The sequence below is a fragment of the Pleurodeles waltl genome, chromosome 10, assembly GCF_031143425.1.
Source record: "Pleurodeles waltl isolate 20211129_DDA chromosome 10, aPleWal1.hap1.20221129, whole genome shotgun sequence".
Lineage (NCBI taxonomy): Eukaryota > Metazoa > Chordata > Amphibia > Caudata > Salamandridae > Pleurodeles > Pleurodeles waltl.
The window spans coordinates 489,172,882-489,197,735 of record NC_090449.1 but is presented as its reverse complement, the minus strand read 5'-3'; the positions used below and the strand labels follow the sequence as shown (position 1 = coordinate 489,197,735).

The following is a 24,854-nucleotide window of genomic DNA, read 5'->3' as shown; positions in this document are numbered from 1 at the left end:
CACCTCAGTTCCCTACCAGGTCCCTACAAGGAATAAGACAAAGAAGAAGAAGGACTGCCCTGTTGGAACCCTGACTTGCACCTGGACACTGTACTCTGAAGGAGAGCACCAGCTGCACACTTGGGCTTCACCACTAAAAGGTATTTGTCTGTCTTCTACTGCTTCAAGAATGGACTTCCTGTTTGCTACAGGTACAAAGGAGCTGCCCAGAGTCCCCTGCATCAAGTCCTGCAAGCAGAGCCTAGCTGACCAGCTTCCTGTGGCCATTTGAGGATTCTGGCTGGGTGCATTCTGGGAATTGTAGTCCCAACTCCAAAGGAGCAACTCAGGATTTCTGGAACCTTGGTTCAAGTTGTGAACACTTCAAGGACCTAAAAGGACCTCTGGAAAAAAGAACCAGAAGTTTGGAGCAACTCCATAAGTGGAAGAGGTGCATTGTGGGAGTTGTAGTCCCAGACCCCAAGAGGCCAACCGGAACCTCTGAACTCTTGGCTGGTGCTGTGGACCACTTTCCTGACTCAAGAAACACTTCTGAAAGTACGTGTGACAGTGTTACCTCGTGGGTGGCATGAACTCTCAACTTTGTCCCTTTCCAGTGTGACCTTTTTTAACCCTTTAGGCGCTAGTTGCTTCTATGTGCTAGAAAACATTATTTCTTTAAAAATTCATATCACTGGTTCCGCTTATCCGGTTTTAATCATTTTGGTGTCATTTTAAAAATAAAAATATAATCTATTCTTATAAATTGGTGTTGGATTTTTATTGTGTGTTGTGTTTTACTTAGTTACTGTTTTGTGACGTTTAAATGCTTTATACATTTGTCTCCTAAATTAAGCATTGTGGCTCGTTGCCAAGCTACCAATGGTTGAGTTGGGTTTATTTTATTGAGCCCTATCTGGACCTAAGTGGAGGTTAGTGGCCTATTGCTGAGTGCAGGTACTTACCTGCCCTTACCAATAATCCACTTTCCAACACCTAGAACAAGCCACTTATGCCCCTTCAAAACAGTGGTATCCTAGGCTTGGGATATAATTCCAGCCATCCCCTTTAACAACATGTTAGCTGATTCTCTCTCACCCTACTCTGATGGTCACGAAATAGCAGTGTCACGCTACACCATGTGGTTAGACTTCGCTTCTCGATTTCTGGCCCCCTCTAAGCTGGTTAAACCCAAGAGGCTCACACTATGGCCCCATGGTTCTCAGAAAAGCTCGGGCCCTTAAACAAAACTGTATACGACAAGAGAGGATTTTGAGATTAGATTACAACCAGACTGAGAACGGCAAGTTCAGGAGCTGCCTGGTCAAGTACATAGCCTTGATTGCGAAGGAGAAAACAGCGTACTTCACCAACAAAATAGAAGCTGCGGCTAACTCAACTAACTTGACTAAAGAACTATTTTTAATGGTAGCCAAACTCACTACAACTCCCAACTAATTGTGACACGTGCATTAACCAATCCTTTTGCAATTCATTGGCTAATCTCCTCCAGCAAAAAGTTGCAGCTGTATATATGCGACTTTGTCTCGGTTACCCGTCAATCTCATACGGTTTCGGCCCCTTCTTTACCCCCAGAGAATGGGCCATGCCTTCCTAAATTCAAGCACCCCCTTAGTCGAGGAAGTGATGCGACTTATCCTCTCCACCAAATCAGGGTCCCCACTAGACCCCTGTCTCCTGAGAGTGACAAAGCTTGCCACTGAGACTATCGCCCACGTTCTAAAGATATTTCAGGCCATGTTCAATCTTGGGCCCTTCCCCGCCTCCTGGAAGAAAACTCCCTTGTTTCCATCATTAAGAACCCCATTCTGGACTCTTGGGACCTTAACAGTTACCGCCCCATTTCCTGCATACCGTCTCCATCCAAAACTGCAGAAAAAATTATAAATAGGCAACTTGAAGATTTCGTAAACACTCACAACCTTCTTCAGGATACCCAATTTGGGTTCTGCTGTGGGCAAAGCACAAAAATAGCGCTTATAAAAGCCACCAAGGAGATCAGACGGTCCCTCAATGAGGGATGCCCTTATCCTGCTTGACCTGTCAGCGGCTTTCGATATGGTCAGCCATGAGCTGTTGGTGGAGCGTCTCGCAGACATAGGCATCACTTGGACCGCCTGGGACCTATTGAAGTCCTTTCTTTCTGACCATCCACAGGAGGTTCACCTCAGCAAATTTGTTTCATCTGCATTCTCCACTCCATGCGGGGTCCCTCAGGTCTCCTCCCTTAGCCCCACCCTCTTTAATGTATATGTTACTTCGCTAGCTACCCTAATTAAAACTTTTTGGCTTTTCAATCACTTCATATGCTGACGACACATAAATTGTCGACTCGTTTACCGGCGAAGATTCTAAAACTGGTACCAGCTTTTACAACTGCATGAGGGCAGTCAACCCACAGATGTCTAAAAATTGCTTAAGGTTAAATTCTAATAAGACAAAAGTACTTCTCTTTGGCACACATTTCTCCTTTTGGAGTGATTCCTGCTGGCCACAGGAATTAGGCCCCTTCCAGTACCAGTCACTGAAACCCGTAATCTTAGAATTCTGCTGGATAACAGACTATCCTACACCAACCATGTGAAAACGGTAACCTCCCCAGCTTTTCATATGCTCAGGTCTTTAAGAAAAGATCCTCCTATCTATCCCAGTTCATTTACAGAATTGGGTTGTTACCTCATTTTATAATGTCCAAGCTGGATTACTGCAATGGTCTTCTCTTATATGCACAGCAAAATGTATTAAATAAACTTCAAACATTGTTGAACACAGCAGCCCATTTGCTCCTGAACATTCCCAAGTTTCCATCGGTTTCCACACACATTAGGAAACTTCACTGGCTTTCCACCAGACACAGGATCACTTTCAAAACACACTGCATTGCCTACAAAGCTCTTACTAATCAAGCCCTTGCTTTCCTTACTGATAACATAGAACGGTATAGACCAGGAATGTCACTCAGGTCAGCTTCCAGTATGATGGCAATAGTTGCCAGGTATAAAAGCTTAGCCTTGGCAGCAGATGCTTCTTCCTATTGAATACTCTGCCTACTACTATCAAATCAGCCCACTTTATTAGCTTTCGAAAGGCTGTGAAAACTTGTCTGGACCACTCTGACTTAGATCCTTCCCGCACTTAGACCATTGATACTGCTTTGTACCATTCCACTCTTAGGCCATCCACTCTTTGGTGGGCTTCTCTGGTTGCCTACTCAGTTATCACCAAGATACCTTTGGGTTTTTGTTGCGCTTTACAAGTTACCTTAACATAACATGTGACAATCTAAATGGATACTGGGAGTGGAAAGAGTTGTATTGTGGCACCCAACAATGTTTAAATGAATTATTTCTGATGTGTGTTGGAAACAAACCCTTTAATTTGATCCAAATGAATCACTGAACAAGGTGAGGCAATTTCCACACATTTTTTGTCTGTGCACTGTATAGTTTCTTGTTTTTAGTAAAATGATATGTCTGTGCAAACTGGAAATGTGTTGTCTGTAATGGCAATGTGCTACCACACCATTAATATTCCATTCTACGGTACTCCACTTTAGTCTGCACCACTCCACACCACTCCACTCTACTCTACTCTACTCTGCACCACTCCAATTTACACCATTCCACAGCATTCTGGACCCCTGTGTTGTGCACCACTCCACTCTACGTCACTGCATTTTATGCCTCTTCACGATGCGCCTCTCTACTCTACCTTGTACCACTCTATTCTGTGTCAATGCACTCTTCACCATTCTAATGTATACCAATGCACTCTTCGCCTCTTTGCGCCTCCCCACTCTACAATGCACAACTTTAATCTATGCCACTGCATTTTATAACACTGCATTGTACGCCGCTGGATTCAACTGCACTGCGTTCAATATCACTGCCCTCTACCCCACTATACTCTGCAAAACTCTATGCCAATGCACTCACCACCAGTCCACTCTACATTATGCCACTCCAGTGTATGGCACTCTGAGATTCCACACTATGCCACTCCAATACAAAACACTCTCTGCCACTCCACTATATAACACTCTTCTCTTCTCCATTCCACTCAAAGACACTCCACACCACTCCTCTCCTCTCTATGCCACTAAGGTTTAGCAATGCTGGACAGCAGCCACTCTAGTGAACAACATGGTTAAAACACATTGGCAAAGCCAATAACTCTTGCATAGGCAAGACCTACTGGCTTTGCCAACGCCTGCTGTAATGTTGCTGCCAGCCAATAGGAGAGCTCACTCCCAGGAAATTCTGACTCCTGCAGGAGGAGCCTGACCCAAGGAAAAACAGTTCCCCGGGCCAATCAGAACACTCTATTTTAAAAAATGGGGTTTGAGAGACTCTTGCGAAAGTCCCTGCAACCCAATTGTCCCCAGAAGTATTTTTAAATATTAATATCTCAAAAACTATTGAACGGATTAACACCAAATCACAAAAAAAAACACATTCTGGACCAAGATCTAGTTTCCTGCCACATTTAGTGCAATTCCTTTCAGCAGTTTTTGCGGTAGCTCTGTCTAAAAAAATATAAGTCTAGAAAATGCATGGGGATTTGGCGTTTTGGGATCCTGTTTTTTCTCTGCCCTGCTTGACAGACACCCGGAAACATTACATGAACAAACTAGGCAAAAAAATAGCTATTCTTTAAAAAACAGCTATTCTTTATAAAGCTTCCAAAGATTCATCAAGCAGCGCCAAAGTTATTAGCAAATTAAAAGAGGCCTTTCCTATGGAAATGCCGACATAAATATAACTACCCAGTGGTGCATATATATAAGTAGGGGGGCCTAATGCCCTTCAACACATTCAACAGTGGTAATACATGGCATATTGCCTTCTGCACATTTGCATATACTAATACACAGATACACTTGTGTCAAAAGGGACAAAAGCAATTAGCAGTCAAAGAAACACATTTCCTACTGCCTAATGATTTCTACCACAACCACAGAGACACTGCCTTGCCTCAACTTATGTTCATCTTGATTATAAATGGAAAAATGACCAGGTTACCCCATTATTTTCCACACCATACTTGACGGATGTGGACATTTACCTCTCTTGACAACAGTGGAGGACTTTGACATACCAAAGTGTCCAGATCATGAGACATTCCTTTTTGCGAAGCATCAGGACCTTCAAGCACCAAGTTCAGCTCCTTTTTCAGCTGTACCGTAAGATTTTCAGGACTCTGCAAAGAACCAGAAATCAACCATTATCATGCGGTGGGACACTGAAAAGGCTTTTACACCAACAATGAATAATTGTAGAATTTCTAGATCAGGATCGGCGGCAAGGATTATGCTTAACTTTCTCCTTCATTTTTTCTCCAGCACGTATGAAGATTTCAACTTTTAGTAAACTGCATTTCCCAAGAACTAAAGAGAAAAGATCAACAATGCTTTAACAAATTGCAGGTAAGTACAGTCCATAGAGCACTAGCTCTATTCATCACCCCTCTTTCTTCACTGCTCCAGCTGCCGCAGACAAGTGCTTCTGGTGACCTCTCATCTGGGATTGGATATTCACCTTTTTATACGGTTGTGACATGTATTAGCAGTGACAGACAGAGGTACTTGCATCACAACGCTATGGGAATGCTTCGGCACTTCTTAACTCCTCGGGTGCCGTGGACGTAACGGTAGCGTCCTGGGCAGCACCGCTTGGGTGCCCCGGACGTAACCGTTACGTCCAGACAGGGGCCCACGGGGGAAGCGCTAGTGCTCCTCCAGGGGGCAGAAAACCCCTAGACACCAGGATAATTGTTTTTTTTTTATATGTGGGAAGCGAACCCCTTAGGCAAGGGTCGCTCCCCAGAGGGCCAAAATATAATTTCTATTTTTTTTAGACTTACACATAAGGGGAGCGGCCCCTAGGGCAAGGGCCACTTCCCAGGGGGCCAAATTATTTTTAGGCCGTTTCTGCCCCGGGGGGAATTGGGGGGCAGAAGCCACTAGACACCAGGGAATTTCCTTTTTTTTTTTTTATACTTACGCATAAGGGGAGCGGCTCCTTGGGCAAGGGGCGCTCCCCAGGGTTGCAAAATATTTGTAGGCCTTTTGGCCTATTATAATTAGGCCGATCTGCCGTCAGCCAAAATAAATTCAGCCAAAGTTGTTCTGCCCACCAGTGGGCAAATTGGGCAATTACCCCTGATCAACCCCTGGGGGGGGGGGGGGGGGGGGGGGGGGGGCAGAAAGTCTACTAGATGCCAGGGATTTTTTTTTTTTTTTTTTAAAGTTGTGGGGTGGTGGCTACCAATCAGTATGGGCCTGGTTATGCCCCCTCCCCAACTGAAGGGGTTAATAGTCTTTCAGCTCTCCCCCCGCACACTAAAATATTGCATCCCATGGGCAAGCAAGAGGACATTTGATTATTTTGGATTTTGGTTTTACATTTGGACCATGAGAGCTTGGCTAACTCTCAAAATCATCCCACTTGGAAACGAGAGGGCTGCACTTTTTGGACTTTGGGACGCTGCCATGTAGAAAACTCCACAAGACCTTGACACATCTGAAAACTAAACATCTGGGTGATTCCAGGGTGATGTGCTTCACATGTACCCCGCACCATATTCTTACCCACAATGCCCTGCAAACCTCTAACTTTGCTGGAAATCACTACTTTTCACACTTCTTTGTGAAGGAACCTTACGGAATCTGCAGAAATCCACAAAATTCCTACCACCCAGCATTGTCTCTTCTCTACCGATAAAAATTCTGCTGCACTTGTCAGCCTAAAAATGTTTTTTTTCCAAACTGCCCTTTTGGACTCACTTTGGTTCCCCCTCAATTTCGACATGTTTTTGGCTCTTCCCTGTCACAGACATTTGGCCCACCTACACAACTGAGGTATCATTTTCACTGGGAGACGGAGGGGAACTTTGAATGGTAGGAAATTTGTCCCAGTATGGTGATCTCACAAAAGAAATGTGAGAACATTTTTATTTTTTTTCCAGCTAAATTTAAGGTTTGCTGAGGATTCTGGGTAAGAAAACATTAGGGGATCCACGCAAGTCACACCTCCCTGGACCCCCTCGGGTGTCTAGTTTTCAGAAATGTCTGGGTTTAGTAGGTGTCCCTAGATGGCTATTGAGCCCAGGACCAAAAACGCAGCCCCCCCACCTACTCCCCCCTGGAAAAAAACAGGTAGTTTTGTATTTGATCATTTTGAGGTGTCCAGATAGCATTTTGGGGGCATTTCCTTTCGTGGGCACTAGGCCTACCCACACAAGTGAGGTACCATTTTTTATCGGTAGACTTGGGGGAACGCTGGGTGGAAGGAAATTTGTGGCTCCTCTCAGATTCCAGAACATTCTGTCACAGAAATGTGAAGAAAAAGTGTTTTTTTGGCCAAATTCTGAGGTTTGCAAAGGATTCTGGGTAACAGAACCTGGTGAGAGCCCCACAAGTCACCCCATCTTGAATTCCCCTAGGTGTCTAGTTTTCGAAAATGCACAGGTTTGGTAAATTTCCCAAGGTGCCGGCTGAGCTAGAGCCCAAAATCCACAGCTAGGGTACTTTGCAAAAAACAGCTTTCTTTTCTTTGGGAAAATGTGATGTGTCCAGGTTGTGTTTTGGGGCATTTCCTGTCACGGGCGCTAAGCCTACCCACACAAGTGAGATACCATTTTTATCAGGAGACTTAGGGGAACGCTGGGTGGAAGGAAATCTGTGGTGCCTCTCAGATTCCAGAACTTTCTGTCACCGAAATGAGAGGAAAAGTGTTATTTTTTGGCCAAATTCTGAGGTTTGCAAAGGATTCTGGGTAACAGAACCTGGTGAGAGCCCCACAAGTCACCCCATAATGGATTCCCCTAGGTGTCTAGTTTTGGAAAATGCTTAGGCTTGGTAGGTTTCTCTAGGTGCCAGCTGAGCTAGAGGCCAAAATCCACAGCTAGGCACTTTGCAAAAACCACGTCAGATTTCAATGTAAAAATGTGATGTGTCCCTGTTGCGTTTCCTGTCGCGAGCATTAGGCCTACCCACGCAAGTGAGGTACCATTTTTATCAAGAGACTTTGGGGAACACAGAATAGCAAAACAAGTGTTATTGCCCCTTGTCTTTCTCTACGTTTTTATCTTCCAAATGTAAGACAGTGTGTAAAAAAAGTAGTCTATTTGAGAAATGCCCTGTAATTCACATGCTAGTATGGGCACCCCAGAATTCAGAGATGTGCAAATAACCATTGCTCCTCAACACCTTATCTTGTGCCCATTTTGGAAATACAAAAGGTTTTTTGATACCTATTTTTCACTCTTTGTATTTCAGCAAATTAATTGCTGTATAGCCGGTACAGAATGAAAACTCATTGCAAAGTGCAGCTCATTTATTGGTTCTGGGTACCTAGGGTTCTTGATGAACCTACAAGCCCTATATATCCCCGCAACCAGAAGAGTCCAGCAGACATAATGGTATATTTCTTTCAAAAATCTGACATCGCAGGAAAAAGTTACAGAGTAAAAAGTGAAGAAAAATGGCTGTTTTGTTACCTCAATTTCAATTTTTTTTTTAATTTCAGCTATTATTTTCTGTAGGATACCCTTGTAGGATCTACACAAATTAATCCTTGCTGAATTCAGAATGTTATTTACTTTTCAGAATTGTTTAGCTTTCTGGGATCCAGCATTGGTTTCATACCCATTTCTATCACTAACTGGAAGGAGGCTGAAAGCACAAAAAATAGTAAAAATGGGTATGTTGCAGTAACATGCCAAAATTGTGTTGAGAAATGGGGTTTTCTGATTCATGTCTGCCTGTTCCTGAAAGCTGGGTAGCTGGTGATGTTAGCACCACAAACCCTTTGTTGATGCTATTTTCAGGGGAAAAAAAATCACAAGCCTTGTTCTGCAGCTCTTTTTTCCCATTTTTGTGAAAAAAATCGAAATGTTCACGGTGTTTTGTCTAATTTCTTGATCTCCTTCAGGGGAACCCACAATGTCTGGGTACCTCTAGAATCCCTAGGATGTTGGGAAAAAAGGATGCAAATTTGGTGTGGGTAGCGTATGTGGGCAAAAAGTTATGAAGGCCTAAGCTGGAACTGGCCCAAATAGCCAAAAAAAGGCCTGGCACCTGAGGGGAAAAGGGCTAAATTGTCTCCATAACAAAGGCGCCATCCGTGGAGTAGTCAGTTGACCGCTAGAGGGCATCCACACTCCTCTGTGGAAGCCTGCATTGCCTCCTCAGGTTTCCCTTCCGCATCTAAGGAAGAACACGTCGACCAGGCAATAACAACTTAAGTGCCATGTCCACCCTCCCACCCCCCCGGGGATTGTGACGCCCCCATGGGGGCCTTGTTGTGTTCTGGACCCCTGGGGTGGTGCTGGAGGGAGGGGGGTTGGTGCACTACGCATGGGCCACACGCAGTGCAGAATGAGACTCAGGACACATCTTACCTGTTCTGGCACAGGACTGCCTGACCGCAGCCCCACCCGTTTATTTATGCTCGTGGTCATTTGACGACAGGCTAGACCAATGGGTAAACTATGGTCGGGGTGGGGTCGGAACAGCGCCTCTCTAGCCAGCCTGCCACTTTACATTCCTCCTTTATTGTAACTAAACATAATAAAAACTAGACTGTGGAGTAAAACGAAAAAGCACACAATTGGTCAAAACAAAAATATGACAAATTGTGCCAAAAACACCTTCTCAACAGTCTTACATTAGACACCCTCAAACAAAGACTGTGGGTGACTTATTTTTAAATGATACTGGTAGTCTCTGGTTGCGAGCTAAAATGATTGCTAGTCCGACTCTTCTAGTCCATCACAAGACCCTGAAACTGTTGAGAAGGTGTTGACTTCCGCCAGAGGTTGTACCTTGGGCGACCCCGGTTAGATCCAGGTTGCTCACAGCAGGGTCTTGCAACGTCCTCCTCCCTCCCTGTGTCAGATGATTCAGTACTTCCGTGCACTGTCTGAGGAGGCGGTGAAACTGGCAGTTTTTCTTGGGGGACTGCTGATGGACAAGTTGCCTCCTGGTCACCCAAAGCTTCCTATAGGTGTCTGTCTGTTGACTCCGAGGGGTCATCAGGAGTTCCTTTGAACAGCTTGAAATGCAATATGCTTAGAATGATTTGTCTTCTGCCTCTCGATGAAGTCACCATTGTTCGAGAGATTCTGATGACTTTCCATGGTCCTCTTTAAAAAGAAAGCCAGAACTTGCTTCTAGGGGCACCTTTCACAAGCACCCACTCCCCTCTGGAAATCCAAGGGGCCTTGGCATGTCAATGTCGAGACGATTAGTGGTTCTGGTCTTCTCAGCCAGCTTGATCCTGGCAGGGTGGTATGAGAGTTTGCCCCCCAGGAGGGATGATGTGGGATGACATCCGCAACCATGTGCAAGAAGCATAGGACACTAGGGGCTACTACTGTGGTGGAATAGAGGGTTAGTCGGTAGTCTTTTAGGAAGGTATAGATGGGCCCTCTCCATGCACTGCTACTCTGCTTCTGCAGTGAGAATCACTTTTGAGATTGTCCTCATAAAACTGTCAAGTTCGCCATTGGCTTGAGGCCAGCAGGGGTAATAGGGCGATGCTTGGTCCCTCTTGTTCCTGCCCACTTAAAGGTGGGCCATTGTCCGTGCGGAGTTCCAGGGTCAGGCTGAGGGTTGCCATGACCTTTTCCAACTTGCGTATTGTGTCTTCTGCAGAGGTTGTTTCCAAAATGTGACCTCTGGGTATCTGGAATATTCTATCACCACTAATAGAATAGGTGTCTGCCATACAGCAGGCTTCCAAAATATGTGCTAGCCCAGTGCGAGGGGCAAATCGGGCGACTGTTCTGTGATGACCCGAGGAAGGGGTGGGTCCCCTTGGACTGTCCATTCCACTTTCTCATCAAGACTGGGAAACCACACTTTGGGGCTTATTTATGGGGAGTTGGCCTAGGGCAATGCCGCAGGTCTTCTTGCAGTGCTGCCCTACTCCAATGAGAAAGGTTAGGAATGCAATGTATTTATGTAATACAGTGCATTCTTGTCCTTTCCCCCTGCGCTGGCACACAATTGGCTGCTTGACACCATTGCAGGCACCCATGCACTATGGTGCAAGGGTGTCTGTCGCATGCACAATTGTTTTTGTGCAGGAATGGGCACCTTCCTGCACCAAAAATCCCAAGAGCCATTTTCCTCTATTTGTGCTGCAGAACGCAGCACACATGGAAGAGGAAAAAAACTAGAAGAAATACAAATATTTCTCCACGTTTCTCCTCCCCTGGAGTGGATAAGGTTTAGGCACTTCCCCCAGGTTTACGTGCGTTAGACCTGGCATCTTTTGCCGTGTTCCCCTGTCTTTTTGCCTTCCGACCTCCTGTTTTTATGGTATGCTAGAAACTTTTTTTGCTGGTTTATTGTCTCTGCACACTTTAACACTGCTGATCACTGCTAAAGCGCAAGGGCTTCCTATGTAAATTGTATTGGTGACTGGTTTATCGATGATTGGCATTTCTGACTTACTTGTAAGTCCCTAGTAAGGTGCAAAAGAGGTGTCCAGGCCCTGTGAATTAAATGCTACTAGTGAGCCTGCCACACTGGTTGTGCCACCCACATGCGTAGCCCTGTGAACACGTCTCAGGGTTGCCACTGCAGTGTCTGTGTGTGCAATTTTAAACTGCCAATTCGACCGTGCCAACCAGGCCCAAACCATCCCTTTTACTACATGTAAGACACCCGTAAGGTAGGCCCTAGGTAGTTCCTAGGTCGACCCATCTTCTATAAGGTGGCTACTGCAATCTACTTAAACTAGAAGACTGGGAGGCACTGATTGTGATGTGAGCATACTCTTATTAATGAGAAATAGCTTTTTAACCATGCTCCTTTTGAGATACCACTTACAAGCTGCTTCGGTGTAAAGTTCCATCTAGACACTAGCATCTAGGTTTAATTAACATCTTCACATATCTATAAACAAAAAAAAGTTGGTGGGGTGGAAGTATGGCATTCTTGATGGAGAGGAAGCTCAGACTTGGATTACGCTGCTTCTTCAATTCATGCAAGGGCAAGAAGAGGAGAATAGTAATGCTGCACAACTAAGAGGTAACTGAAAGGTATAAAAAGAATAAAAAAGGGACAAGAGATTGGATGAAAATATATATAATAATGAGTGTGTTTATCTGTCTAAAAAATGTAGTGCTATTCCATTTCAGCTTCTTTCTGGAAGATTTCACGGATATCCATTGCATTTGGGGATCTCAGAATGTCATTCTCCCATCTTAATTCCCATAGGAAATTTTAAAAAGTCATGCAATAAAAAAAAAAATCAGCTGAACAGAATACCACCATATTTGACAGAACTGGTGTGAATGCATTTGGTTGTTTTCAAGAACATCAATGGTAAGGAGGTGCGTGAGTGGGCTTGAAAAAGTTAAACAAAATAAACAGATTGTCCTGTTGGACTCTTGCAGCACCATAAATTACCATACATTTTTAAAAAGAGCTCTCCCTTTTGGCCATCCCAGTTCAGCAGGACCAATCGATCTGACAAGCTGGCTACACTTTGAAGAGAAATGTTGTGGCCGCCATACATGACACAACGACAATATCCTGAATATGAATCAATAAAACCTATAAGGGGGCAGGGTATCGATACCAAGACTCCCTGGCCCTTCTAGTGGGACCACTACAGCGGCCCAAAAAAAAAATATTGTTATGGTGCTGCGAGGACCAGTGCAGCCCTCCAACGAGGTACTTCGGTACTCCAGCAGGACCTGCTGCCAAAGTTTCAACTACAAGTTACTGCTGGACCCTCAATAAATGAAGCTTGCATGGTCTTGTGGAACCATGAAGGTCAAGCTTGTGCAGCAGCATCTCTTGTTCTACATAAAAAAAAAGGTTTAAAAAAAAATAAATGTGAAAAATGTGGGGTGAACGTCTGTAAGAGTTGGTCACCTGCGGCAAGGTCCTGCGGCAAACATGCCCAAATGTGCATGGCAAGAGTTGGCTGTCTGCGGGTGATTAGCCACGGAGCCTTGCGGCCAGGACATGCAACAAACCCCACGCGGGACACAGCCACACTACTGCCAACCACATGCGAAGTCCACAAAACCAGTCTGATTCAGTATGTTAAAAGTTAAATAGTGCAAACTTTAGTTATCAGCTAAGTGCAAGCAGTACTTCATTCAAAGGGGAGAGACTGAGCCCAACTAATGAGAGTTGCAGACTCGCGTTTTAAATAGGGTGCAGTTTAAATCAAAGGCCTACTGTCAAAGTATGAACACCTTAAGTTCTCCTTACATTACTCACCTGTAGATTTCTGTGCACATGCTAACATTAAAGTGGTTTCATGTAGGGCTACCAACAATTTCTATACAAACTGGACCTTCACTAAGTGCAGATATTTATTTTCATAAGTTCAGTGAACATTCTGAGACATTATACACTGTTGTAGTATGTATAACCTACGGGCGATTCACAGGTATTCAAAAAGCAGTATGATCACAAGCGTTGTTGAAACAGTGTAACCATTCTGCCCTTTTCAGGAGTATGTGTAGGCTACCTTTACATACTACGGAGGATTCTACATTGGGCCTAGTTGTGCATGCTTTATCTGTAGCTGAAGTGTGGATGTGAAACCATTCACTTAAATTTCTGTCAGGTGAAGTATTTAACTTTTTAAGTGCTGGTGGCGGCTACAGGCCTATGCCTGCAGCATTCCCTCCCTAGTACAGCCATCTGTCAATGGAGGGCTTTAAAGGACCCTCTGGAGCTCCCAACCATCCAGGCCATAATAATCTATCTGCTCCCTTATGGTTGATGGTTTGGGGGGTGGGGGGGTGTAATTTCAAGCCAAATCTGCTTCCCTGGGGTATACACCAGGGTTTTTTAATTGCTGTTTTCTTTCACCCTGGGGCCCCATTAATCTTTCTGCCCTCACTCCAAGGTGAATGGGTGGTAGGAGGGTACTCCTATTAGCCCTGGTTTGATATGTACCTGCTGCTGGTACTTGGCTCAGCCACACAAGTGGGGTAGTATGTTTGTCAGGCAAGTGAGGGAACACTGGGTGGTCAGAATTATGTCGATTTTAGAAGTTCATGTCACAAAAATTCAAGGAAAAGGAATATATTACTTACCCTGTAAGCATCTGTTCGTAGCATGTAGTGCTGTAGATTCATATGCTCTGCATACTATTGCCATCTAATGTTGGGTCCGGATGTGTTCAGGTTGTTTTTCTAAAGAAAATCTTTTGAGTCACTGTTAGAAATGGGTTCTCTAGTTGGCAGTTGTTTGCAATCTGTTCAAATAGGGACCCTACTCTAGTCAGGGTGAGGGAGACCCACAACTAAGACAGCCCCTGCTCACCCCATGGTAGCTTGGCACAAGCAATCTGGCTTATCTCAGAGGCAATGTGTACAGTATGTGTACACTCACACAGTAACACAGTGAAAACACTACAAAAAGACTTCACATCAGTTGAGAAAAATAGTCCTCAGTCCAGAAGTGTTCTAACTATGTGGTGTCAGAGGTCCAGTACTTACACCCATTTCTGTCTTTGAAGTAGGCAAACATCAAAGAGAAGTCTTTGTAGAGCACAAGATCCTGCCTTTCCCTGCCCTGGCCCAGACACACTCCAGGGTGCTGGAGACTTCTTTCTGTAAGAACAGGCACAGCCCTATTCAGGTGCAATTGTCAGCTCCTCCCACCACTCTATCTCAGGAAGACCCATCCGCCTGGTGATGGGCCATCAGGATATACAGTGCACACTTTACCTTCCTTTGTGTGACTGTCTAGAGTGAATGCACAAACAGCCCAACTGTCATCATGACCCAGACATGCATTACACAGACAGGCAAACACGAATGGTTAAGCAAGAAAATGCCCATTTTCTAAAACCTACAATTCGATAACCAAGTTCACCAAAAGATGTATTTTTAAAATGTGAGTTAAGAAACCCCGAACTCCATGTCTCTATCTGCTCCCAATGGGAAATTACACTTTCAAGGTATTTCGAGGCAATACATGTATGAGTGCATTTTACTATCCATCTTGCTATGCCTGATTTGGATATAGGGTTGCCTTTATGAGGGGGGAGGAGAAAAAGCAACTGAAACTTTAGCTTTACTGAAAGTTTTAGTTCTATCAATATAGAACATAAGGGCTCTTTTAACACCTAATATATAGAGAGCTCCTTCCGCAATAGAATTTGGTTGCGGGGAAAAAACTGGTAACTCAAATGATTGGTTACGGTGAAAATGAGAAACTACTTTAGGGAGAAATTGGTAGAAAGGTTCTTCTTTGTGAATCCTAGGCTGTGAAGCAGGTCTATTGTTTTTCGAATGTACTGCTGACACTGCTGATGGGTCGTGGCTTTGATTAGCCAATCATCCAGGTAGGGAAACACATGTATTTTTTGTCAGCCGAGATGGGCCGCCACCACCACCGCCAGAAACTTAGTGAATACCCGAGGTGCAGTTGTGATCCCAAATAGAAGGACTTTAAACTGGTAGTGTTTTCCGCCCACCACAAACCTGAAATATTTGCGACGGGCTGGGTGTATTGGTATGTTAAAATATGCGTCTTTTAGATCCAGTGTAATCATAAAGTCACCCTAATGAAGTAGTGGAATGATGTCTTGCAAAGTAACCATGTGAAAATGCTTGGATAGAATATATTCATTCAGTGGCCTTAGATCTGGGATCGGCCACAGTAATCCATCCTTTTTAGGTATGAGGAAGTATAGTGAGAGTATACTACTCGACCTGGGTGTTTGAGAGAGACGAGTTCTATTGATCCTTTGGTGGGGGTCTCCCACACTGAGCCTTCTTCAGGCCGTAGGGTGCCCATCCCCTAGGGCCGATGTTAATTTTAGGCAAAAGGACATGCAGCTCCTCTCTCCAAGAGAAAGTATGGCCCTGAAGACCCCACATCCCCCGGGGATGTGGCCTTTTTTCTTTTGGAGAGGGGAATAGGCAGCCCCCCCACCTCCCCAAGTCTAAATTAGGCCCAGAGCCCCCAAACCCCCATACTCAAAACTATGTCTCTCACATTCAGCAAGAGCAAACATTTTATTTTTATCCTTGCATGCAAGAACAGGTGGGAAAGAATGTTTGCTCTTGAAGCAGGAGCAGATCTAAAATCTGCTCCTGCAACAGGAGTATTCCTTTCACCTGTTCCCGCCAGCATCTAGGATGGCTGTTCAGCAGGGCGCCAGCAGGGACTAAGAGGGCCTGGGGCTTCCAGAGTGAACCCCAATGCGTTTAAAAGACATTGGGTGCCCAAGGGTGGGTACCAGGCCACCTACAAAAACACACTGTGCTGACACCAGGGAAGCTGGGAGGGCCTGTAGGGGCTAGAAGGTTACTGGGGGTACCCATAAAAAAAAATGATTAAAACATCAGGGGGAAAGAATAATAAATGAGCGGTCAAAGGCACTTATTTATTTTTTACTGCTCATTAAAGAGCGTCCCATAATGTCCTTCGTGGGCTAATTTAAATATATTTTGGTGCATGGTGGTTTCCCAATCTGGGCAGGGGCACCAGCAGCACATTTGTAAGTGTTGTGGAGGGATGCAGGGAGTATGCTTTAAAATATAACCCCATGTGTCTATAGAACATTACCACAAGAACATTTTATCTTTTTTAAGCACTCCCAGAGCTGGAGCTTTTGCGCTTCAGCGTGGGGATGCAAGGAGGCCTTGTGGTTGATCTTGTGGCTTGAGGAATGTAAAGTGAAGAGTCTGACAGTCAATGAATGTTGTTTTTCATATAAATATAAAACACCCCAAAAATTCACAGGAAAAAATAAAGGTGAAAGTGATGTTATAGTTAGATGATAATGCTGGCTTAAACATATCATTTTAAACTGAAAAATACATTGAAATTCACCAGTTATAGTAAACAGAGCCCTGAATTAACTATAACTAGCTGCATGACAATATGAACCCTGCATAAGCTAATCATACACTGGTTACACCCCCCAGAAATGTTGGACTCCCCCTCCAAGCTTCAAATGTAGCACACCATCGGGATGGCAAGGCCTTACCATCAGCTATGACCAGTACTTGGTTACACGTTTCTCCTAACTTTGAATGAGGAACACTAAACAAGTGCAACAAAGAGAACCTGTGATTCACAAATAGGACTTTGCTAGTTGCCACTTCTCTTCCAGGCTAGGACTAAGAATGAGTCAAAACTAAAGAACCCATTACAGGCAGAGTGGCCAGCTATTAGCCAAGTACAGCACCCAGCTTCCTGGGAGTACCTGTGGAGGCAGAGTACCTGTGGAGGCAGACCCTAATTTATGCATGGCACCAGGAGCACAAGGTTGCCACAGCCAACCGCTCAGGATTTATCAACCATTGCACTTCAACTAACATGACTGAGGGGAAGAGACATCGCCAGTGCCTGCTGTTAGTATAAGCCTAAGTGTGCCTTCTAGTTTGCCTTGAGGTCTTCAAGATTATCAACCTTACTCACAGGCTTGGGGACTCTCTGGGATAGCTACAGGTGTTAATGTGATTCTGGGACAACTGGAATTGTATTTCTATCCCAGGAAGTTGCCATCATTTAAACCCCCTTCCCTAGCTCAGGACATGCACTCTCTTCAGCTCTGTCTTGTCAGTTCTGCGTCTAGCTGTAGGTGCATTGCATTGCCTCTGTAGGTGCCCTACCACTGGAACATCTTGACCATGACAAGTCAGTTTCCAAATAAATGCCCCAACCATTATGATGGGTATCTGGTGTACTAGAACTCAGACCAGCTAATACTCCGGACAGCTAAAGCAGTAAAACTCCAAACGTCTGTGCCACAACACCTGACACAGTCCTGAATTCCTGAAAGAGGCTGTTGCTCTCTGCCGAGGCTGGGTGGGCACATCATTCTTTTTGGGGTGGGGGATTGGATGGATACAGCAGAGTGTCCAGAAGGACTTCTAGGCTGGTGTATGGAATCACTATTAACAGTCCTCCACCAGTAACTGAAACCACATCACTGTGCGTCAAACACAGTTAGAGTTTCCTTGGAAGTGTAGCATCGCATACCCTTACCCTTTAAAGTGTATTTTAGCAAGTCTATAATTTGGTGCTATTCTGCCATCAGATCTGGAGGTTCATAAACAGCCGCCACTAAATAACAAAGGCCATAGTCCTCCAAGTTAAATCTTTTTCTTGTGCATAGCATGTAACCATTATTATTTGTGGGTATATCTTTGTACAGGAAAATGCTAGAAGGTTTTGTTTGGTTTGTAGCCATTTTATGCATAGTTTAGTATATGTATTAAAGTACTTTTCAAAATCAAAGCACTTGATAGCCTTATTAACTGGCATTACTATGTTTACTGTTCTCCGGGACCCTCATTATAAGTGGCCCGGTATTTTGATATGATTATTATCGCATGGATAAAATCCAAAACTGATATGTTCCCATTTTAGCAGATGCAATTATTATGCAAGTGTTAGAGGAGTAATATATGAATTTTGATGCTTACCGCACCAAAATCTGCATTACTCAATGAAAACCACATCTTTTACCCTTATTAGATTCCGTCAAATTTAGTGTGCTGAAATTTAACAAATGTTATGATGTTAAAGCAAATAATTACTGGGTGCAATAAACATTGCTTCATGTGTAATTATGATTCATGTGCAAACAAGTGTGTGTGAACGGACCGCAATTTAACAGATAAGTGTTTAAACCTAGAACACCTCCTAGGTTAGGCCTTTGACATCTTATCCTCATTATCTGAAAGTAAAGTGCAAAAGAGGGGGTTTGGTATAACAGTTTGGACCCAAAGGTTTTGTGGCTTAAGGGCATAAATGTTAAAGAACTTTAACACTCACATCAATTGGAGCTCAGTAAGCACTGGCTGCTTTGGTTCCCTCAGGAAGAAGTTCTCACATCTTCCTTGTCCCTTCCCCCATGCAGTTAACTGTTTTTCCTGGTTCTGATTATTCTACCCACTGGAAACATGGCTAAGCTTTAAAGGGGGCAGGTTATCTCAGAGGTTTTGTGCTGCCTCACAGGATGCCCAGATTTTCACTACTCTCTAAATCACACATAGCCCATTGAAACGTAGGCATCAAAAAGTTGCAACCCAGCTGACAGCAATCTTCTCAGGAACATATAGGACAGCTGTCTTCTCAGGAATATGTACGACAGCTCTCAGTTTGCTCCAGATCACAGGAGCAGTCAACTTCAGTAGAATGTCTTCAGCAATATCAAAATATCCCAGTTATTGTCAACTAAAAGAATGATTTGTACACATTTAGTAACACCATGTGAAACTATAGTGAAACAGCACAGCTATGGGCACATATAGGGTGTTCTGTTACAGAAGTTATTTCAAGGAAGTAGAGGTGTCAGGACCACAGACTGCTTATCATCAGGTCTTGGGAGTTTTGATTTGGGCATGGTGAAGCAAGAAGAGCACAAGATCCAGACTGAGTGTTTGAGGTAGGTCTATGAGAACAAGCAACTCAATTTTGGGTTAGGCATAGCAAAGGGAACATTTTTCACTCCTACAAAACATGAAAACATTATAGACATATCAAAATAACTTAATCTACTAGCCCTTCCTAGCTGAGGGAGTACTTATAATTTTAGAGAGTAACATTTTTGTTTTCTTTCAGAAGGATAGATGATTGTCCTAGCTGTGAATCAATGCTGGTTTCTTACCTGTTTTACCTCCAGCTTAGGACTTGGACACTTGTGCACAGTGCAGGAGGAGGAGCATGGTCTTTCTTGGGATTCATCTTTAGGGTGTTTGACATGCTTTAGAAGACGAGCGATGAGGTCCTGTGATTAAATAAAGCAGAAGGCATTAGACATGTTATCGAATATTGGAAGTGATACCCTAACATTCTCTGTTTAGCTTTCGTTCTTTGTTTTTCTGGCACTTCTCAATGATTTAGGAGGGGGGCTCTGCTTCCTTCCGGAGGAGAGGTGTGCTCGCTCAATCTTCCTGTTGCTCCTTCCTCCCAAAAGACTGATGCCAACTACTACACAAACTGGCCCAGAAGGGTGAATCACATTACCCAAACACTAAGTGCAAGAAGCTTAAAGAATTGAGCTTTGACAATTCCCCTCCTTTACTTCTCTCCTCTATGGTCCTCTTCACAACCTGGCCATACTCTTCATTGGGTGACATTGAGTAGGTTCAGTGATTTCATCGTAGGGGCACTCTCGCTTCTTGACCATCGCTCTCTTATCTACCACTCCCACATGCCTGCAACCCCATCCCTGATCAGCACATAAGGGTAATGGAACCTGTGAAAAGGTAACCCACTTTATGTGGCATGCAAGCAAAAGCCATAACAATGATAACATCCCTTGGGGACACCATTTGGCTTTTTTAGGATCAGAAAGAACCTCAGGCCCAAACCCCTGTCCTAACCTTTTAACAGATATCACATTGTATTCTAGGTCTTGAAATGTTTCCATTAACACTTTATGGACTCAAAAACCGCAGCAGTAAAGTGCAGTTGGGTAAAAAGACAGGATTAACTGACGGTATCACACATAATAATGGGACACAATCCAATGAATGTGTAGAGGTGTGCTATGTTTTCAACACTATCCCATGAAAATGGTGACAGCACTCTTTTCACAGATACCAGTCACTACATCTTGCACTGAATGTTTAAAGTCTGGGGTGTTTGATAGTTGATCTGCTATCAATACTAACATGTTAGAAAAGGGGGCTGATGCATCAAAGGGCTTTACACATTCTGTGTCTGTGGGTAAATGTGATAGAACATATACTGCCAAAAGATCAATTTTTCTTAACATCTGGACCTTTAATCCAAGCACACAACTCATTCTCTCTTATTTTCATTTCTTTGGATGCCATTCTAGTTTGTGGTTGTGTGGGTGTTTATTAGTGTGTATATGTTTAAACTGATGAAGCCTGTGTCTCTTTCAGTGGGGTTGTATCAGTAATATAGGTTGAAACCTAAAACATGATAGCCTAACTATAGCCTTATCTATCCTACCTGCTCTTTTGCTCTCTCTCCCCCAACTTCCCCACCCCAAGCTATATCCATAACTCTCAAATCTCCATCTAACTTTTAATGTCCTACTCAAAAGGACTTCAAGGTTGTCCATTAAGATGGTGAGCCGGAGCAGCATATAGGGATCCTGAGCCAGGAACCACTGGGCAGAAAAATCAGGAAGGCAGATTTAGCTGAGGTTCCCCTCTTCAGAAGGTATGAGGTTTTATGCCTCTCACTGCGTACACTTCTCACTCCCCCCAAAATGCCATTTCGGATAGGATCGCAAAAAGATGCTGCTCAGACACTGTTGATGGAGCAAGTAAAAATAAATCTACAGGTTTGCCCTTAACCACTCCTAGTGACACATCCTGGCATTCTAATTCGCTCTAGTCAACTAGCATATTCATATTGAATCACTCACAAATGCTCATCTCCACCCTCATTAGTCCTTGACCATGGCACTTTGCACATCAGCTAAATCTCTGCCAAGGCGTACAGTCTCTGTGGCCATCTCCAACAGGGACTATCGGCAATGTCCTTCCACACTCCGCTTCTGGGACTCAGACAGAGGAACACTACTATGATTATCTCTGAGAAGAAATTACTTGTCCTATATAGACCTGCTGCCATCACCGAACTGAACCATTCTTCCACTAAAACTTTGAGCAGGGCTGGAGAAAGCACAAAACTGCCACAATCGTGCTCTTGCAGTCACAGGCACCTGCACTGCACCATCCTTCAAAGGAATATGATTAGCAGAGTAATCTACTAGCACCTGCACAGCACCAGCATGAAGAGGCATCAGCAGTGCCCCGGCCCAAAGAATCTGTACTGAATCCACATACAGAGATACCTGTGATGTATGTACAGGAATGTGCAACTCACAGACTCCTTCACTTTACCTGCTTACAATGCAACTTGTGCCTTTCCTCGAAGGTGCCTGCGCTACACATATCAGAGCATGTGCTGCACCATCACCCAGGATGGATTAAAAGCAGATCTTTGTGACTGGGAGAGAATGTTTGCATTGTCCAGCATTCTGTCCATCGTCTGTACCTTTGGCTTTCTTCATTCATGGCACACACAATAGTTCTCACAAAATTTAGACTGAGTCACACAGGCACATCTTTGGGCCCCCACTCTTTAACTGACACTAAAGCAAGGCAAACTGTCACTTACAATAAGGCAACGACAGTAAGTTGGAAAATGCACAAAGGATTCAGGGGACACAAATCTTGGGCAGATACACTTAGACAGGACAAGAAGAGAGAAAAATTAAGAGAAAGACACTGGAAACTAGAAGTTGGAGACATGGCAAGCTTCTGATCGATAAGCACACGTCAGAAAACACACAGCAACACTTTAAACAGGACACTCTGAAATGTTCCTCCAGAAAGCCCAAAGTGTTATTATTCCACACAAACAGAAAAAGATACTAAAAAAGTACATGGATAACATGCTGATGCACCTATTATTTTCCTGTGACTGATATGATGGAAGATCACTGACTAATGATGCAAATATCACCAGCACTCTTGAAAGGTTATGTGGTCTAGTGATTAAGTTGTACACCATGCAGATGATACGGTTCTTTTCGATCAGACACCGACAGGCCCACAGAGAGTCTTCAATGCACTTGCTATTTCTTGTAAGGTGAACAGTCTGATGATTAATGTATCTAAACCAAATGTCATGATCATTTCACATAAGTTGAAAGAAAGGGGAGCCTGATTTATTGAGGTCAGTGCGGTTGCAATTGTTGACACGTATAAATACCTGAGAGTATGGCTGGACAGTAGTGGCCATATTGCACCGAACCTCGACACCCTGCAGGCAGCTGCAAACTATGACATGGGCTTTCAAGAAGCTACAGAAATCAGTCGTGAACCCTGACCTCCGGCCTCTCCTAATAATGATAGGCTGTAAACTAATACCTACCATTGCCTATGGAGAAACAATAGAAAGACAAGCTGGTAAACTGGCTCAACAAGGCGCAATCTATCTGCTATAAAAGAGACTTTTCCCTACCAGATTGTCCTCCACATACCCACATTTGGCTAAAATTCTTCCTGCTCTTGCAGCATTTGATATTGAAGGCAAAAATCTTGGCCTATTGTTTTAAAGCAAAGCAGGTGAAGAACAATACACTAAAACATGTAGTATGAAGTAATACCCAACCTCGGACAAGCTGGTATATTTATCCAAACCTTGCACTGGATGTTTTGGAGGCCCTTGAGATCTGGTCAAACGACCAGTCTGCCACCCTAGTCTCAAAACTGTTGGTCAAGTAAACAAATCTAATACCAAGGGAACAGAATGTGCAGGCCCTGAAGAAACTGGCCCATAGTGCTTGGGCAGCACCTTTTTATGATCCAGTGGCCCTTCCAACCTTACTCTCACTGCCCTTTTGCAAGGCGATGAAAAATCAGCTAATGACTACGATTTTGGCTTATCCCCCTGAAAACGTATTGGTATGGCTGAAGGAACTTTGAGGATTCAAATAGCAAATGCCGCTTCTGTGCAAAAGGAGAGGAATCCCACATCCTCTGAATCTGTGAAAAGCTGTTTCCGCTAACAAAGCTCTGGTTGCGCCCCATATGGCGCACCCTAAATATCAGGACCTGCCACGGTGCAGCGCAAGCATGCCTGACAGTTGAATCATCACACTTAGCAGCTCGCTTTCTGAAATTTATCAAAGATGCTCTAGAACCTCCAGCAAGTGCAGCAAACACTGAAGGAATCAAGTCTTCACAAATATGATTCCAACAAAGCTACACAGAAGATTTTGACTTTATCATTATTTGCACTTTACCTAGGCTTAAGAATTCAGTTGTCTCTCAAGAGGCAAAGACAGAAGAGTTGTTTTTACTTTTCTTCATTCTAAACTGTTTTCCCTTATCAGTTTTTGATGTATGCCTTTTTATAAGCTGCCAGTCAGCACTTAAACTGCTAATGTATTTATTGATGAGGCTGGCAATTTATTGTAATGATTTTAATTTATTGTTCAATAAAGAATTTTTCCATCTATCTCCCATTAGGACACACATTTGAGACCATGAGCACAGCACTTTATATTCATATGCTTCAGTGCCATTATATGACAAGTGGGAGTCCCTAGAAACAAGGTTTTGCTCAGAGTTAGGTCTATAAAATCTGGACCGTTACAAATGTCAAAGTCCTAAGAAAGTCTGCTATTAGAGGTCCCATTTTGTTATAAACTACAGACAGCATCAGGCAAAATAAAAAAGTAAAGTGGTCCTCTTTGGTGAATCTAGCAACTCAGTCAATGGGATTTTACGGCGTGGCCACAGAGTGACAGTATTAATGCAATCTTACCCAAGAAGACACTTACTGTAGGCAGAAAGACAGTAACAATCAATGAGTCTTACCTGATTGCCTCCAGAGTGAGGGATTGAGTACACAGTCTGGGATGTGCACTGAGAAATCAAAGGGCTTTCGGGGTTCTCACTCATTCCTTCTTTTTGTTGCTCCAGAAAAATAACGACAATCTGAAATCAGGCAGCACAAAAAGAGTTAACGCTCAGCTACATGATAGACATTGACTCTGGCAAGCAGTCCTTTCCCCTAGGAAACCGAGACACATTATTCACTTTAATAGTGACAGTTACAGGTATTTCAGGACATGACCTTCATTTTAACAATAGCATTCCAACAGAACTCGGGAGACGACCTCATTAGAACTCCCACAATCACACAGGTCCAAAGATAAACATCATTTAATCGGTAGGAAGAACAAACACAACTTTCTTTCGAACAGTAACATTTTAAATGAAATCAGGCCACAATACTTATTCTTAAAGTAACATTTTTACAGAACCTGTATTATGTTATTTCTACTGTTAACAATACAGAATAAACCTGAGGCATAACTGTCATTCTAATAGTAATATTCCCAAAGACCCTG

At 43.7% G+C, this 24,854-nt stretch overlaps 1 protein-coding gene across 13 annotated transcripts in view; it reads right to left on the bottom strand.

Annotated features, from left to right (window-relative positions):
- LOC138261643 (uncharacterized) overlaps positions 1–24,854 on the bottom strand; it is a 1,036,964-nt gene that overhangs the window by 814,346 nt on the left and 197,764 nt on the right. For all 13 annotated transcript variants that reach the window (XM_069210793.1, XM_069210797.1, XM_069210802.1 and 10 more), the window contains 3 exons: positions 24,319–24,438; positions 19,614–19,733; positions 5,098–5,199 (listed from right to left, as the gene is read on the bottom strand). In XM_069210793.1, the coding sequence (XP_069066894.1) occupies positions 5,098–5,199; positions 19,614–19,733; positions 24,319–24,438 (342 nt within the window). The remainder of the gene's footprint in view (positions 1–5,097; positions 5,200–19,613; positions 19,734–24,318; positions 24,439–24,854) is intronic.